The 18036-nt window shown below is 40.7% G+C and overlaps 1 protein-coding gene across 3 annotated transcripts; it reads left to right on the top strand.

Moving 5' to 3' along the window:
- The first annotated feature begins 205 nt into the window (after positions 1-205).
- Positions 206-10041, top strand: rinl (Ras and Rab interactor-like). 3 transcript variants are annotated; one of them, XM_026298555.2, is made up of 11 exons: positions 206-1234; positions 1362-1527; positions 4204-4315; positions 5137-5209; positions 5489-5577; positions 5735-5817; positions 6021-6252; positions 6966-7667; positions 7774-8091; positions 8210-8341; positions 9362-10041. In XM_026298555.2, coding segments are annotated over exons 1-11 (2337 nt in total). In that variant the 5' UTR covers positions 206-1232; the 3' UTR covers positions 9790-10041. The 3 variants fall into 3 exon arrangements, with proteins under 3 accessions (XP_026154340.1, XP_026154339.1, XP_026154341.1); XM_026298554.1 differs by lacking the exon at positions 206-1234 and having other exon boundaries at positions 1348-1527; XM_026298556.1 differs by lacking the exons at positions 206-1234; positions 1362-1527 and adding an exon at positions 2237-2396.
- Positions 10042-18036: the final 7995 nt, after the last annotated feature.

Here is an 18036-nt window from a genome sequence, read left to right as displayed (position 1 = left end):
GTAAAAAAAACTTTTGAAAATCCTAAATCCTTTCAGAAATGACATTTTCTTCTGTAAGACCATATCACTTCTGATGAGAAGCTTAATGAGAAAATAGGTTTTAACATTTGACGCTTTGCTGCAGCTCCACCATCTGGAAAAATCACTATCGTAAATTATTCCACATACATTTCCATTTACGGGAGTTTCTCAATGCGGTGGTTGACTGACTCAGCCGAGTCGCGTTGTGAAAAGTCTGATAGATGTTTGAGGCTGATTATCCTCAGAGTCTGATTGGACACTTTAGTGCCACTTTTAGTGAGTATCAATAACCTTTTACCCTGATTTATACATGGAAATATTCCAATTTTAAAGCTTGTGTTGTTTCCAGGGCTTCGGGCGGCCTGTTCATAATCTGTTTTGACAAGAGAAACGTGACATTCTGCAGACACCAGTCAGGTCATTAGCTGGTGCGCGAGCTCCATTGTGGCTTTATTGGTGCCGGTTGTGTTGCTCATTGCAGTCGTACAGATCACGGTGTTGACAAAGAATAGTTTGAACAGAAAGTGTGCTGCGCTGTGCAGAAAGCATAAGAAGACTGACCAGTCAACAACACCTTTATCTGTGGTTTGTGTGAAACACAGGGCAAACATGAATTCATGTATTTAAGACACTGCTGGATGTTAATTTGCATCTGTGTGTGCATTTCTGCAAGATACAATCTGTACCTCTCTACAACAAAGATCATCTCATATTACCTTGTGGCAAAACATTTTGAGAACCAGTGTTTTCAATTTCTTGTACCATTTATTTTGACAGTGAAAAACAGACACGGTGCTGCAGAGAGAATAAATAGACACCTGTCACTCTGTAGTGAACATGAACATGTGCACACTGCGCATAGAGCAGGGTTAACCACATCAAGGAAGAGGTGGGTGAAATGGAAATGCTGTCAGAATTTAGCTGAACATTTTCACATGAAAACTGAAAGTACAATAAACGCCAGCATGGAGAGGATACAGCCATACTGTTACCTGACTTTTGAAATACAGATGATTCTGCAAATTACACTTCTGGAAACTTCTGGATGATATATGTGTGACGAGAATTTCAGCTTCCTATTTTAGCCCTCTTGGTATTCTTAACACTTGAGCAAACACTTTGTGCTTTGCATAAAGGAAGAGTTAAAAAAGCAATTGCAACATGTGGATTAGTGCATAGGAGAGAGAGGGGTGAATGAACTAACTGAACACATGTAAGTACATTTTGCTTTTTCATCATTTCTACAGTTTTTTATATATGAAAGTTGAGCATTAATGCACAAAAAGCCAAATCCTGCTCCACCTGAAAGACTAAAAATGTGCCCCTATGTTTGTACCTAGGGCGGTTCACAGTCCAATCAATGGGACAACAGCCATCCCGTGGAGGAGCAGCAGGAAGAGACTGTCGCTGCTGGAGCAGCTGAAGGGCTGCGAGGAGGCCTGGTGCCCTGGGGCACCCTGGAACAGAGAGGAAGCCCACGCTGCGATCTGTGGAACACCTGCTGGGGTGAGCTGTGCTCCTTAATACAATCAAGTGGTCCTCTTGTCAGGACGATGTCAGACTGTGTCAAAAACCGATTCACTTATTTAGGAAAACTCCTTTTTAAAATGCCCTTTAAACTCATGAATCTTAGATATTTAGTTTTTGTGAGTGGAAGATAAATCTTGATCCCACTGTGTTTGTTTTCACACATCAACTACACTGATTAATAATTTTACTGTTTGGGAAAAGCTGCAGTCTTCATGGTGGTTTTATTTTTCCTATAATGCAATGAAGTGGAAGAGTAATATCAAAAATTCCACATCTACATTATCACTGAAACGTAGCAGGTGAACGCCCCAGTCTTATATTCCAGTTTAACTTTGTCGATCTTTAGAGTTTAGAGTTTCCTTATTGTTTTCCTTCTTTTTAATCTTCCAGTTTGTTTTTAGAGGCTCGAAAGATATTTCCTCCATCATCAGCTCATTCCCCCCCATTACTGTGTGTCCTTATCTGTGACCCTGTGTTTTGCCTCCTCTCACCATACCCCTCATTTGTGTGTAATCCAGTTTCCATCATCCCACCTTGACTTGATTAGTTTGTGCCTCACGTTGTACGAAACTAAGCTGCTTTATTTGAGTTGGGTCTCGAACAAGCACAGAAATCATGGCGTGTGGATTCCACCATGCAACGCTTTCTTTCCCAGCAGAAGTGTTACCTAGACTGACCACTGACATGCATGCATCTGCAGTACGAAAGCAGTTCCTTTTTCTATGTGGTGCCTGATAAATGAGCCAACTGCACTTTTGGGGCTAAATGCAGAAGTAGTGTTGAATAAAAGCAGGCGCAGATCAGTGAAAGGACTCTACAAATGGATAGGACTGCAAAGGAAGAATGTGAGTAGAAATAATAGATACATTAAAAATAGATGTTTACTGTTTGAAAAAAATAACATGGAAGTAACAATTTCCCATAAATGCAAAACTGTAGCTGAAAGCAATAAGTCGTTGATGCATGAGGAGCCTAATCCTAGTATTAAAGGAAAGTTTCACAAATTTATTACACAACAAGCTAACTGTATGTTTTTAACTGTAGTTAACTGAAATGTGAAATAAAAAAGGCGTGTTCATTTCTACTTCAGTAGTTCTGTGAAGGACTAAAGGTGATTGTTATGAGTCAACAGAGTTAAATTTGTTCCTGTAACATCTTCACTGCCCATATTGTGTGTGACTTGCTGTAAACTCATTTTTATTTCTGTGCACACTGAGCGTGAAAGCCACTTCCTCTGTGCATGTACAGACGTGTAATGGTGTTTGAGAGAGCCTCTAGGTTAGATGCGGTGGTGTAACTACATGAGCCGTTGGTTCGTTGTGTTTGGGAAGTTAATCGTGTCTCAACCAACAGTTTTTCTGGTTTATTTGTCATTTCCTAAAGAGGCAATGTGGCCTGTGTATCCGGTCACTGGTCTTTATGCAGTCAAGGCAAAATGATCAGTGACCAGCTGTAAAAGTTATGTTTTATGACAGTATTATGTCGCCTACAGTAGATATTTATATGTAAAAAGATTAGTATCTAAATGTTTTAAACAACTTCACTTTTTAAAATCTAACATAAAAAACACACCTTTTTGTTTTAACGGTGTGAGTGTGGTTTGGGCAGCACAGGCAAACAACCCACTGACACATTTTGTTGTATCCAAAAGTCTTTTATGTAAAATAACTAAAACTGTTCTAATTTAGAGCAAAACTGCACGTAGCACCCAAATATATAAAACTATAAACACATGATTGTCTTTTAAATGACGTCATTGGTTCAGTCAATAACGAACATTTACTAATGAGCTCTAAACAAAGGGATGACGGATATCTCCGCATGCGTTTGTTCATGCACCAAGATTCTGGACAAATTTCAATTCTCAGCGAAGCAGGCACCGCTCGTCTTGTGGCTGAAACCACATCTATGGTAAACCATGGCAGTCGTGTAATGCTAAGGGGATGCATCTGATGCCTTTCAGTAATGTTCAGTGCTTCTTCAGATGTCAGACAACTGGACTGGGGCAGACACAACTTCAACTTTACTAAAGAGACATGAACTTCTTCAGTCTTCTTCTTCTTCTCCACCAAATCAGACAGTTTACGAGCATCTGCCTGGAAAAGTGGAAAGCTCGAAGCTGCTATCACGGCCACTATCTATCAATGTATATCTACAAAAGGCATGAGTATAGCTCTCGCACCATATGCCTCTTACACATTACACTCATATGTCACATACATTTTGAAAGTAATATTAATAACACAACAACAATATGTGCAAGCTAAGAGATCCTGTGCCACTTCTGGTCCACACCCAGCTTTAAACTGCCTCAGCAGCACTTTTTAAGAAATGCCCTTTAATTTCCTCACATCAACGGTTACAACCAGGACCCGTTTTCAAGATCTAGTCCATCCAGTCTTGTCATAAACATAGTGACCTGTTTTTTCTTTTTAATTCTTGGATGTTACATCATCTGCATTTTTTGTTTTTTTTTTTCTTTTTGTTTCCATCCAACTTACCGGCTGTTCCTCTCTATGCAGCCTGTTGCTGTGGAAACACACTGTTTATTCTAATAATGTGTTGAGGACAGAATGGATTCCCACTCAACAGGTTTCCGTGACACCTCAGTACTGAAATGAGTCATTATGTTGTGTGTGTGTGTCTCTCCAGAGTTTCCTGGTTGTGCGGGACTCCGTGACGTCTCGGCCCAGCCTGCTGTGTGTGTCTGCTGGAGGACACGATGGAGTTGTTCTCGACTATAGTATCAAAACCACAGGCACAGGTAGGTGTCAAGGCCTATTTATGTGTGCACCATGTTTTTGCTGCTTTGTGGGGATTCAAAGCTGTTTACAGAGGGACATCTGGGGACCTGGTTTGCACATGGGAACAAAATCCAGGGTCCCCACATTGTAAATTACTGAATTTACCGTAAAGAGACAACTTTAAAGTTAGGGTGAAGTTTGACCAGGGTTAGATTAAGATTAGGGCAAGTCTGCAGAAAATGAATGTAAGTCAATGTAATGTAGTGTAATGTAACGTGTGTGTGTGTGCGTGTGTGTGTGTGTGTGTGTGTGAATGACCTAGTCATTAAATTCCATGTGTCATTTTTAGTAGTTATTTTGATGATTCACCTCCAAATTGCAGTAACACACAAATGTCAAATGTCAGATAGTTTTTCATTGAGCATATCCACAGGACAAAGTCGTTACACATGTAACACACACACACACACACACACACATATCCAGGGCACTTTTACACTGCAAAGTTTTATTCCTTAAACTGTTCATTTCCTTAGCTACTCGTCATTACTAGCGTTTTACTGTGTGCGCAGTGTCTGAGACCACAAGCTGAAGACACAACTGACTCCTCTGACCTGAAGTAACCCTGTTACTGAGCATTAGGAACCACATGGCATCAGAAACCTAATGGCTAATAGAGCTGCTGTGATGACATTAGTGGAACCGTCACACCTTCATATCTGCAGAAGTCCCCTTTTAGTCTTCCTGGTTCAAGTATCGCATGTTTCCAGGAATGTATATTTTTCAAGAGAACTATTTACAATGAGACTAAAACTACCCACATTTTCTCTGTCTGTCTCAGTTTTCCAGCTCTCTGAGTCTCGTCTAAGTTTCTCTGACTTGGCTCAGCTAGTGCTCTTCTACTCTCTGACCAGGTAAGAATGTGCTGCACCCCTGTATGTCATTTTGTTTTGTTGTGTAATTGACTTAGAACTTGTTTAAGGTGTGTACTGGTACTGCTATAATATCCTTTAATACCAGGGTTAACCATGTTAATCATGAGGTCTCACAGAAACATCCTAACGTTTTTAATTATAGACCTAATTTGAAAGAGCTTTGACAATGACAGAACTGCAGCCATTAAAGTCTGTGTAAACCATTTCAATTTGTGGGACAAAGTTTATTCATCTCTTTCATACCTTCCTCTGTGTTAGGGATGTGCTCTCTGCTTGTCTGTCTATTCCTCAGTGGATTTACGGTGTAACCAGCATGAACAAGGACTGTCTCTCACAGCTTGAACCCAGTGAGTCTTTTTCTTAAAGTCTGTTTGGCTCATTTCCTCATTCAGATGTTATCTCAAAAATCTGACAAGATAAAAGTGTCGTTGAGCCAGTAAACGGTTTTTACAGTTTCACATATTTTACCAGAGAACTGACCGATTTCATTTCTTTCTGATGCAGAAACTTGGCTCTGCACACCAGCCGACCAGCAGACTGATGAAATGACCAACAAGGAACCAAGCAGCATAATGTGCTCCATACAGGTATGTATAATGTTTGTGTGTCTGAGTGTGTGTGAGAGTGTGTTAGATATTTAGATTCTTTAAGCTCAGTTTTCCATCACCATCACTGAAACTGAAAACACTGCTTTTAGCAGAGTCCAGTAAGCTCGCAGCATAGGAGCCTCTTTGCCACCTAAACTGTGTCACACCGTCTCTTCACAGTGTTTGTGTGTGTTTTTTATCAGCTGACTTCCACAAACGGGGCCCTGTGTATCATCAATCCTCTCTACCTTCGTGAACATGGAGACGATTGGCTGACCCACAGAGCAAATGTCACACAGTCCACTATTTCGCCCTTAAATAAAGGCCGAGAGCGGCGCCTCAGCAGCACCCGAGTATGGCCAGGAGCAGGATTACACAGTAAACGAGCCATCTCATTGGACCAGGAACTCTCTGCAGCCAGTACAGAGAGCTCAGGTCAGAACCTGCTATCTTCATGCATGAATTCTGATTTTATGTAGTTTAGTGTTATACCCAGGAAGCAAGGGCAACCAGCTAGCCTGGCTCTATCTAGTACATCTAAAGCGTATTAATTCACAGGTTATATCTCATCGGCTTAAACAGAAGAGATATAATGTGTTAATTAGTCTCATTTAGAAATACCTGAAGGCTTTTAGCTGTTTCCATATGCTTCCATTCTTTATGTAAAGCTAAGTTAACCATTCCCTGCCTCTAGCTTCATTTTTGGCATAAAGACATTTATGTTAATTATCTGCTCATCTGACTCTGAGAAAATCTCTGAATTGCTTCACAACAAAGCGTTTTTTTAAGAATTCAATCATAAATAGTTTAGATATCATGAAGTATAGTTCATTAAACAGAAACGTCATGGCCAGGTCCATTAGTAAGCAGGTAGAAAATTGGGTGAATTGACCCTTTAGACACAGAATCATGTTTAACTGATGGGAACAACGTGGGGGATCGGCTTTATTAGGTTTCTGTTCTCAACAATATATGAAAGGTGTTTTTATTAGTTCAGCTGAAGTCACTGAAACATAGTGTCCATATTCCATGTGTCCTTTTCTAGGTCTAAGCTAATGTTAATCAGCAAAGCAGCAGTGTTTCTATATGGTACAGGTCTTAGGGTTCAGGCACTGACAACAGGTGTCCTGTGTTCTCCCCGTTTCTAGGTCTAACCAGAGCCAAGTCGGCCGATTCACCGCACTGCCCTTCAAACCCCTCAGATGCTTCAGCAGGGGTCATCCTCAGGAGGCCCAGCCGTGACATCGTCAGCAGCCCCCCATACAGAGCCAGCACAGGGAGCATTCCTTCATCTATTTGCTCCACCCCACGAAGTTTATGTAGTTCAGCGTTCGAACTGCAGTACCACGGCAGCCCCGTCCCTCAGTCTCCTCACAGGGTATCTTGGATCGAAGATGGTGTCTGGCTACCTCCACCCAGGCCTTCCTCCTTGCTCCATCCGCCCTCTCTTGAACTTGACTCACTGTCAATCAGCAGCATAGAGGAAGAGCAGGAGACCCAAATGCCAAGCCCTGCACCCCACCACTCGTCGCCGCACCGGCTGGCTGACAAGGTCAAGAATCGCATCTCTGCAGTGGGCCAGGCTCTTGGTGGGCTGGTAAGTCAGAGGAAGCGACTGACCAATCGCGTGCAGGAGCTGAGCGAGCGAAAGGGAGGAGCCTTTGCAGAGACTGTGAAGGGATTTGTGGAGACGACCCTGAAGAAAGGTGTCGATCCTGGGGGGGTCATGATGTCGGAGTTCTTACAGGAAGTGAGATCTTCGCTCACGACACTGAGGGAGACACTGTTGGACTTTTCAGAAATCCAGATGTTGTTAGACAGCATTACTGACATCAGTGACGCAGAGATCGGTGAGTGAGCTGACAGCAGACTAATAAAAATGTACATTCAGCAGTGTTAAGGTAACTGACAGAACAAGTCACTGTGTCTTCACATACCTTTCTGACTCCCATCTAGACTCCCTGGTGGAGCTCTCCCTCCACAAAGTGGCACTGAAGCCCGTGTCCGAGCACCTCTGCTCCTGTATTCGCCACTTCCGCACCAATGACGGCACCCTGGAGCGTCTCCAGAAGAACCTGTGTGTGCTGGAAAAGAACCAGGTGGAGGACCTAGGGGGGTCAGCAGGAGTTGGAGTTCCTGACTCTGTAAGCCTGGAGCGGATCCAGCAGAAGTGGATTAGTATGCATGAAGCATATTCCCCGAACAAGAAGGTCCAGATCCTGCTAAAAGTCTGCAAGAGCATCTATCACAGCATGAGTGCTAACGCTAGCTCAGGTAAGGTGGCAGGTGGTCTGTTGTGATTATTACTTCTGTGGTTGCAGTTTTCTGGACTGGCACCTTGTTTGTCTCTTAATTTCCTTTTAAACTCACACCTCCCTCTTTTCTCCTGCAGGTAAAGTATTTGGTGCAGATGATTTCCTGCCCTGCCTGACATGGGTGCTGGTCCGTAGCGACGTGGCCACCTTACATGTCGACACAGACTACATGATGGAGCTGCTGGACCCCACACAGCTACAGGGAGAAGGTGCGGCAGATACAATCAAACACCTTCGCGTGCTCTTACACACCAATCTCCATCACAACAGACTGGCTAAGTCATATGTTTCCATGTTCCAAGATCCTCATCACTCACAAGCTGCCAGATATATCTAGTCAAACAAACATTATCTTCCTAATATGACGCCTTTGTCTGTGTTGACACTCAATAAAATGCTGCTAATATGATGGAAATTGGGAGATTGTGTATTAAACTCCCCAGCTAATACTGAGTTACTGGCATGAACTGGGTTTTAATCACTTACACTTAGGACGAAATGGAAATGAATTTACAAATAACTGCCACTCTATATTAGTCCAGGGGTATTTTTTAAAACCATGGTATTTCCTATTACGACACTCAAATAGTCCCTGCTCATGCTCAACACTGCTCAGGTATCAAAGCTGCTTGCACCCAGGCCACTGTACTGTAGTCCACATTCAGGTTTCAGGCTTATAAGACTTTCACAAGCTGTCAGGGGGAAGAAAAAACTGTGTGGGCCTTTGTGCTTATGGCTTTTTTACACATTCACCGTGGGGTCAGCTTTGTAAGGAAACAGAACGGTTTGTAAAAGCAGCCGGCCCAGACATTCAGATTTTGACATTGTCTTTGGAATAGCTACAAACACCACAGTGGCCCAGACAGATCCCAGGCCCATTAAGGGCCCCGTTAGAACAAGATAATATCTCATGGCTTTAAAATCTGAGAGCAGACCTGCTGTTTTCAGCACGATCATAGCAAATGTGTGCACAAGTGGGAACTATTTAAGTGTGAAGACAGAGATTTAGGAGGAAGAATCACAAAATGTCAACATGAAATCAACAAATGATGCTCTCAAATAAAAAAAACAACTATGTTCTGGACTAAAGATACAAATAAAGGTGCAGGTTTGATTCCCAACTTTTCTGATTTTGTAGATGGTTTTTCATTGAATACACAGATTTTGTTGCTGTTCAATTTAAATCAAAAGTCACAGACAACCCTTTTCTGCATTTCCCATATCAACAGGTGGCTACTACCTTACAACTCTATACGCCTCGCTTTACTACATCAGCAGTTTCCAGCCACGACTGGCCGCTCGGCAGCTCAGCGTGGAAGCCCAGAACTCTCTTAACCAATGGCATCGCAGGCGCACTATGCATTGCAACCAACCTCGTCGCAGCAAGCATCGACGGACCATCCGCAGGCAAGCGTGTCGGGACACGGGCTCGCAGGACTCTGGGGTGAAAGAAAACGATTGTGTTGATGTTGATGAGACACAGCAACAGACAGAAAGCAGCACAGAGGCTCTGCAGCCACTGGGGGGAGGGGGAGGGACAGGACAGGAAGCTGAGGACCCGAAAAAGACATTTACTCCCCCATCAGATTGTCACCAGCAAGACATAATAACAGAAGACAGACAGATTCTGAGAGAAGAGAACCAAAGAGGATTGTAAATGAAAGATGAGATAAACAAAACGTGATGACCTGTTGACCACACATTCACACATGTCTGGGTAGCACTCACCTTAAAGCTGCCAGATAAGCTCCTAACACGTCCTGTCTCGCTCAGATTCCTCTTCCAAAGAGACGAGAAAACTTCAGATCAGGATCATTAACGCACAGATGTCAGGTAATTAGGAAAATGTGCCGTCCAGTTCAGTGGGTGCTCTCTTGGGATCCCCCAGGAGTTTCTAACAAAAGAAAAATTCACGGAAAAAAGAAAAACCCTCTGATTTCTTTGGGGAGACCTTCAAAGTTATTCCATCCATCCATCATCTGTACCCCCTTATTCCTAACCAGGGTCCCAGGGATCTGCTGGAGCCTATCCCAGCTCAGTTTGGGTGAAAGGCAGGGGTCCACCCTGGACAGGTCACCAGTCCATCACAGGTCAATGTTTTTGTTTAATTAAATTTAAATGAGGAATTTGAGTCACCCTGGTTAGGAATAAGCAGGTATAGATAATGGATGGATGGTATGCGTATTAATTTTAACGTTATTTTAAATGTGTAAATATGTTATTATGAAGCTAAAACTTTGAGAGATTTTTTTAGAATTTAAATAAGTAATAAAATAAAGCCAGTGTTTGTTGTATGCCTTGTCTCCAGCAGCAGAAAAGAAGCTCTGATAAACCTAGTGTCAGTCTGTCTCTCTCATATGATTTAAGAAATAAATAGTCTTATACTTACATAGTGCTTTTCCTACACTCAAGTGCACTTTACACTATTTCCAATTCAGCCATTCGCAGACACAGTCACAGCTAAATGTTAAACAGTACACCATCTATTCAGTTCAATTCAATTTATTTGTATAGCAGCAAATCACAATACAAATCCGTTAAATTATCTTCAACTCTGTTGAAAGGGATCAACTTTTTGTTGTTTCAGAAAAAGCTTCACTGAGTTAAGGCCAAAACAAAACGCTTTAAGAACAAAGACACATCAGTTTGAGTGTTTCCTCCGAACACCACAGATGTAGTTTCCCTTTGCACCACGAGGGGGCAGCATTAAACCTCCTAAGACATGTACAGCTCTTGCTAGTTTTACTTGTGTGTCTGCAGAAGATTGTGCACGTTATTCTTTTCATATTCTTTTCAGAGTAAAGGTGGGACAGTATCTGTGCTGGGAAATATATTAAAGTAAAAAATAAAATACACACACCTGCATGCTGAGTTAAATAACTGCAAATATTTGAAATAGCAGCTGAAAGGTGAAGGTTGAAGAAGAAGCAGTGATTGGACAGCTGAAGCATAAAGCATTAAAGGAGTTGAGGTGATTAGAAGTTTAGCTTTTGGCAGTGACAGCTGAACTTAAAGCAAAAACATGTTTGAAATTTGTGGAAGTGGCAGCTGCACTGAAATTAAAGTTAAATCTTAAGTAGCTGAATTTAAAACTGTTGTTACTGTTGAGAATGTTGATTATTTCACTTTCCACCTTTTAAATGTATTTTAACGTCGGAACAGTTAAACTGTGTGTAAAATGTGCTGCATAAAAGTTCACAGTTAATTAAAATAATCCAGGCTGTAAACATCAAAGCACAAAAGTGCCATTTAATCCATTTTAACTTGACTTTTGGTTCATTTTCATGTTTTTTTTCTTTACATAGATAATTGTTGTCATTACTGTGTGATTAACAACCTGAAAATGTTATTTAATGAATGCACATACATCAGACATGTACACATGTAGATAGTTATTCTATGGAAATGTCCACACACACACACACACACACATATGGAACCATCTCATCCCTGCATTTTAGATGACCGAGCCAATCAAATTTGCCTAATGAGACATCTGGCATTCTGCCTGCATATGGACATCGAGCACAAAAACAGCTGGGCCTTAAAACACACACACACATTTACTTTCCCTTCTCACACTTTATCAGCGCTGCTTTATCTGGCGCAAGACTGAGAACGAAACGCAGAATCACACGTTATCATACACACACACACACACACACACACACACACACAAGATACAGACTCTCGCTCGCACACACACACACACAGTTCTCTCGCACATGTGATATATTATGCATACATGACTGTGTGTAATGCACTCACCATAGCCATAAATTAGATATATGGCTGTAGTGGAGGCAGGGATGCAGAGAGGAGTGTGTGTGTGTGTGTGTGTGTGTGTGTGTGTGTGTAAAGGAGGGAGGGGGGCACAGATGGCTCTGGCCTGAGGCATGTGAGGTACTGCAGTTAAACACGGAGACTGCAACACACACACACACACACACACAAATGAATGATGGGGAGGGGGCGTATGGACAAACACTTAATATTTACTGTGTAGGAGGAGAAATCAGAGCCACATAGAGATTACAAAACATAGTGGCCCTGTCAGAAACAAGGACTGAACACTAACTGACTCAGAAGTTGTACGTTGACAAAAATAGACAATAATATTCAGATGCGTTGATGCCGTTTTACTTATTACAGTGGAAAGTATTTTACTTTCTACTGTAATACAGTTATTACAGTATATATAACAGGTTAATCTATTACATACAAAACATATGACGCATCGTTTAATCTACCCAAGAGCATAACTATCAAAACTAGTTTCACTTTAACAAAACTACAGTAAAATTCAAAGAGGCGAATTTTCTGAATTGGGCATTTTTAAGTTTAAATGCAGGCTCTTTACTTGTTATGTAGTATCTTCAGTACTGCTACTTCTTAAAATACTTCTCCGCCACTGCTCATCCTCTTATTATTACCTGCTAGTACAGTATCTGTACAGTATAATATTAGTCACTCTTATTTCATATTAGTATGAAATCCAGCAGTAGACTGCAAAACTGTCATGATTCATTTGCATAAGCATAGTAGCATTACAGCAACAAAGAGGCTTCTGTTATACCGTCCGTTCATTAAAATACCCTTCACAGAATGAAATCATAGTTATTCATTTTTCATTAACTGCATTATTTTAGCATATTTTCATCTAATCAGTACAGAAATAAAACTTACATCATCTTCTGTATGTCACATACTAATGCCTGATTTTAATAATTATCAGAAATTCAGTGTTGTGTTTAAAATGCCCTAAAGCTGCTTCTCCTTTAAGCTCAGTAATCCTCTTAAATCAGTCTGGATGAAGTTTGCATCTTCACTATCCTGCCCTGCCTTGTCCTTATCTGTCGCCCGTCCCCTATAATGCATGTAAGTGCCTTTGTCTTTGCCGTGGCCTCTCAGAGGCTGTCACAATCCAACAGCTTGCCTCTGTCACGGCTCGTTCACGCACCCACAATAAAACTTTCCCCCTTTCTTTCACTTTACAACCCTCCTGGTGCTTTTTCATTCCCTCTCTCTGCCATTCAGTTTCTCTTCCCTGCTCTTCCTCCTTCTCCTTGCTGCATTCCTCTGGTCCTTTCTGTCTCTTGCCCTGCCTCTTTTTTTTTATTTTTTACTCCCCCCCCACACTTGTCTGAACTCTGACAGGTGTGTAATTGAATGATTAATGACCACCAGACCAACCCTGACCCCTCCCACACACACAAACACACACTTTATATGTTAAAATGGAATCGTACATATTTATGCACAGACGTTTTCACATTACACATGTGTGTTCATTTTGCTTCAATTGCCCCAATGGTCCAATGCAGACCGGTGGGAGTCTTGAAATGATGAAAACATTGTAAGGAATGCAGCAGTATATATGAATCCTACTGAGACAGTAGCTGTGCTGCAGGGAGGCTCATATAAAATGACAATCATACATTTGTATTGTGTAACGTGATTTATACACATCAATCATTTTCTAAAAAGAAATCCACCAAAACTTCCAACCTTCAATATGTGGAGCTAAATCATTTCCTGCAGTATCAACACATAACCGCCTCCGTCTACTATAGCTTCATTTTCTCTGCCAACACAACACACACACTGAAACATAAGACACATAAATACGTTCGAGCCCTCTCTCCCTCCCGTCTCCTTTCCCTTTGTCAACATAAAGGCTGGCTTTATGCAGTGTAATGCCCACCGTCTAATGCAGACTGTGTTGGCTGGCAAATCCTAAATGAGAGATATGTAGACTGATGTATGAACTTTTCCGTTTAGATCTCTGCCTGGATGCGACATTGCAGGATTATTATTTTTAACACAACAGAAAGCAAAAGAATCTCACTACTATGAAGGTCGAGGTAACTTTTATTGTCTCTCCTGTAGAGGAAACCTGTCTCAGATAGACAGATAAACTCCAACCTTAAATAAAAGCACACATACAAACACCACCCTGAGATTAAAGCCAATCACTCTGTTAAATACCATTTAAAAAAATCAGGCGTACATCTAAAAGCAAGCACAGCGTAAAAACACACTTTCCCAGCTTACAAATACCAAATCAGTGGAAAGCTGCAGTTATCTGAGCATCTTCCTGCGTTGACCAGCTGCTCAATAGTTCATTTAACTGTCAGAGGGACAATAATGATTGTGGTCATACTAAACTTTAACTAAGAGAAATGGAGACACTGTTTTCTAGCACAGACACTTACAAAACGAGTCTGCCAGTTAAGTTCACTATCAGTGTGAATGCCAAGATATTATAAGACACACACGTCATGACCATGTATGGCAGCAGAACTATGATCTCCTGCTGATCTGGGACCCAACGCACCAGTCCACAAACCTGTGCGCTTCAAATTCACAGCCGCTAATGCTGGAGGTACTTAAAGCTGCATAAACTGGGATCAACAGTATCGTCTGACAGAATTGTTTATTTATTTATTATTATTATTGTTATTTATTTTTTAGGACTAATGTGATCAAAAAAGGATTCACCATTAACTGCACCAATTTTTAAATGATGTATGGATAAATAAGCAGAACAAAAATCAATAAAACACTGCCTGGCATTGTTCCAGGCTTTGTTAAGTGTAGGAGTTGCATCATTTGTGCAGTAATTTCTTATGTAAGGAAATTAGTAGTGATCCGGGGCTGGCTCCACTGCCCTGTCAGGATCCTCTTTAGTGTGTTTTTGCTTCTCAGAATCCACTTTCCAATCGTCAGAGGTCGTACCGATGTAGAAACAGTTTAGACTGAAGCAAAGGTTGGTTCACCGTTCTTCATAATGTTAAAAAAGAAAGTGTGGAGGTGAGAGAGTAAAAGTGAAAGTCTCGTCCTGACTAACATGGCAGTGAGTGTGTGGAGGGACAAAGAGAAATGAAAAGTGGAGGGGTGCTGAGGTCAGGGCCTGGGTTCCAGGGAGAACAGCCATTTCCTGTTGACCTCTGTTTGAACTCTGGCCCCTGACCCCCTGCCTGCTTCAGGACAAATGGGGGCAGGGTTTTAGGGGGTATTGAGGGTTTTCTGCATGTTTGGGGTATTATGAGTGGAGGCAGGGTGGCAAAACGTGGAATTATTGATGCAGCAGAGAGGTGAAGGTTATAGATAGGACTATACATCAGGGGCTGGGATGGGGAAGTTAGGAGTAAAAAAAGCAAAGGGTGCACTTGTTGATATATTGTCCTTCATTTTAGTGACGAACTAGTAGGAAAAGAAGAATGTGATGACTGGAAAAGATCTGCATTAGCCACACGGAGCTCTGGTCTGTGCTGTAAAACATTAAAAAAACATCAGACTTCTTTCCTCTCTGTGATAATCCAGGCTGTGTGACAGATTAGCTGTGGCTGCAGCCTGAGGCCTCCATCAGAGTTAAACAGATAGTCGGAGGAGGGGACGGACCGAGGTGACTTATGACTGGAAAAAAGAAGGAAGATTACACTATTTATCAAAAAAGCTCCTGTGAAGTTGAGTGGCTTGGATGGTGGTTTATTATAAGTGTTTGAACATCTCATAAAGGAGTGAAAATATTCCTGAGTTGTGTGGATTATGGTAAATCGAGATACCACAAGCTGCTTTGGGCTGTTTTTAAATCATTTCTGCTGACTCTGCTCAGACTGTACTTGGGAGGCTGCACATCAGCATAATGAAAAAATGAATGAAATTAGTTTAAAGTCTTAATATTTGTCTTATATGTCTGATAATCCTACATCGGTTCCTAGGAGTACTTAATGCTGAATGGTTAAACATTTAGTGTTGGAAGGAGCAAATACATTTACTGATATTATATTTCATAGATTTTCTGTTACACATAGAGTCTTTGACATTAGGTATGTATTAATTACATACAGAATACTAATACTATATAGTATAAAGGTGTACTGCACATTACAAACCATGACATTTCTAGGATTTCATAAGATAATAGTGGGAATTTCAAAACATTAACGTAAATGTGACTTAATTCCACTCTGGAAAAAGATTGGATAAAAGATGGAAAATCAGGCTCAGTAGAAAGATGTTTACATGGACATTTATCCTTAAATATACTATACTATATACTATATACTATATACTACTTAGCAAGGTGAAATCTTTACTTTGTATGGAGCATTTGTTTGCTGTTTTTCCAAACAATGTAATATCATTGATGTATAAGTATAGAAAGTCTGTTGATGTGAAGTACACACCTAAATTATGAGCATATTGTCTCTTACTTGTAACCAAAAGTCAAAGATTTCTATGTGCAAAGTTCCATTTTCTTTAGCTTTTGTTATTTTACAGATTTTGTGGTCTCAAGGAAGAGAAAATGCTTTATTTATTTATGTATTTATTTGATTTAAGTGCAATTGAAAATAAGCCAAATTTATGTTTTTTGTTCATTATGCAGGACGACAAGAATCTGGACTGTTGATCCCATATTTTCCCTTTTAATAACCAAGGTTCTATGCTTGGGCCACTGTTATTGACAATCGACATCAACTTTTATGCAGATGATACAACGTTTTATGCACATGGGTCCTTTAACTCAAGCTATGTCTCAATTACAGTAAACCTCATGTGCAGTCTTCAGAATGAGGTGTGTAACCTCAAATTTAAGCCTAATGCCAATAAAACAAAAAAATTGCAAACATCTTTTACAATTTAATGATAGTAAAATTAAAGCTGTTCAGTTTAATAAATACTTTGAGTAAATTGCAGTCGTACTTTAAAAGTCTTGCGAAGCAATTGGTGCAGTATATAGATAATAGAGATATTATCCTGTGTAGCTCAATCCACCTCAAAGCAACTTCACACAGATTACCCTGTGTTTCATTTCATGTTACACAACTATCACTCTCATTGCTTAGGAAGAAATAGGTTGATACTCACTAGCAATGTGCATGGGCACAGTAAATAACACAACCAGCAACTTAGGCTATGATGTTAGATCTACAGCAAATGTACAAGGTATAAATGTATTTTACTATTTTTAATGAGAAAAAGAAATACAGAAAAAAATTCCTTTTCCTCCCCATATTTAATCACCAAAATCTGCACTTTGCTTTTGTGCAGTGTGTAGTTTTCAATCAGGTTTTTACCCACTGCAGACTTAAAATTCTAAATCTAGTTCCAATTTATCTAATCTGATTAAGTAGTTTGTTAGTTTTTAAAAACTGTACCTATTTTTTATTACTACCAAACAAATTCTAATTGTTTTGTGCAACAAAAGATAAAACATTGTGTTTAAAAATCCACATTTTTCTAATACACAATGAATTATCATGCGTTTATGTACATTATCTGTGTTTTTATCATTGCTGATGTCGTAAATGCACGACCTCCCACCAGACAAGAATACAAACAAGAAATGAATGCAACACCTAGCAATCCACTACCACCCAACTGCCCACTTCCTGGTCTCAAGTAGGCCTAAGATTAAACACACCAAACACACAAACAGAGGACAAGTCACAAGTCTTATAAAAAAACCTTTTTAATATTTTAACTGTATTTCCCATCGTCATTCAGAAATGTTTCAGCAGTCTGAGCAAAGTGGAGAGGGAGCCGAATGTTTGAAGAGTCCTTTGGCTGCAGCTCCCCTCACACACTGCTGTGTCAGACCAACATGTACAAGAAATGCTTACACAAGTTTGTGTGTGTACGTCTGAGTATGTGTGTGTGTGTGTGTGTGTGTAGAAATGCCTTAGAGTGGAGTTAGTGTTCTGCTATGTGCGTATTTGCAAGTGTGCAGGAAAGATCCTTAAGGTAATGGACGCCTGTCGGCATCTTAAGGAGGTCAGTGGTACGAGCGAGGCAGACTGGAAGTCGTTCATAGTGTTTAGCTTCATGCTGAGGAAGAGCACTAACATTTCAACAAGCTCACATGAAGCTGCATCTGTCTGGAGTGGCACACATAAAT

The sequence above is a fragment of the Mastacembelus armatus genome, chromosome 13 (assembly GCF_900324485.2).
Source record: "Mastacembelus armatus chromosome 13, fMasArm1.2, whole genome shotgun sequence".
Classification (NCBI taxonomy): domain Eukaryota; kingdom Metazoa; phylum Chordata; class Actinopteri; order Synbranchiformes; family Mastacembelidae; genus Mastacembelus; species Mastacembelus armatus.
Note: the sequence above shows the minus strand (reverse complement) of the source record. Positions and strands in the feature narration are given on the sequence as shown.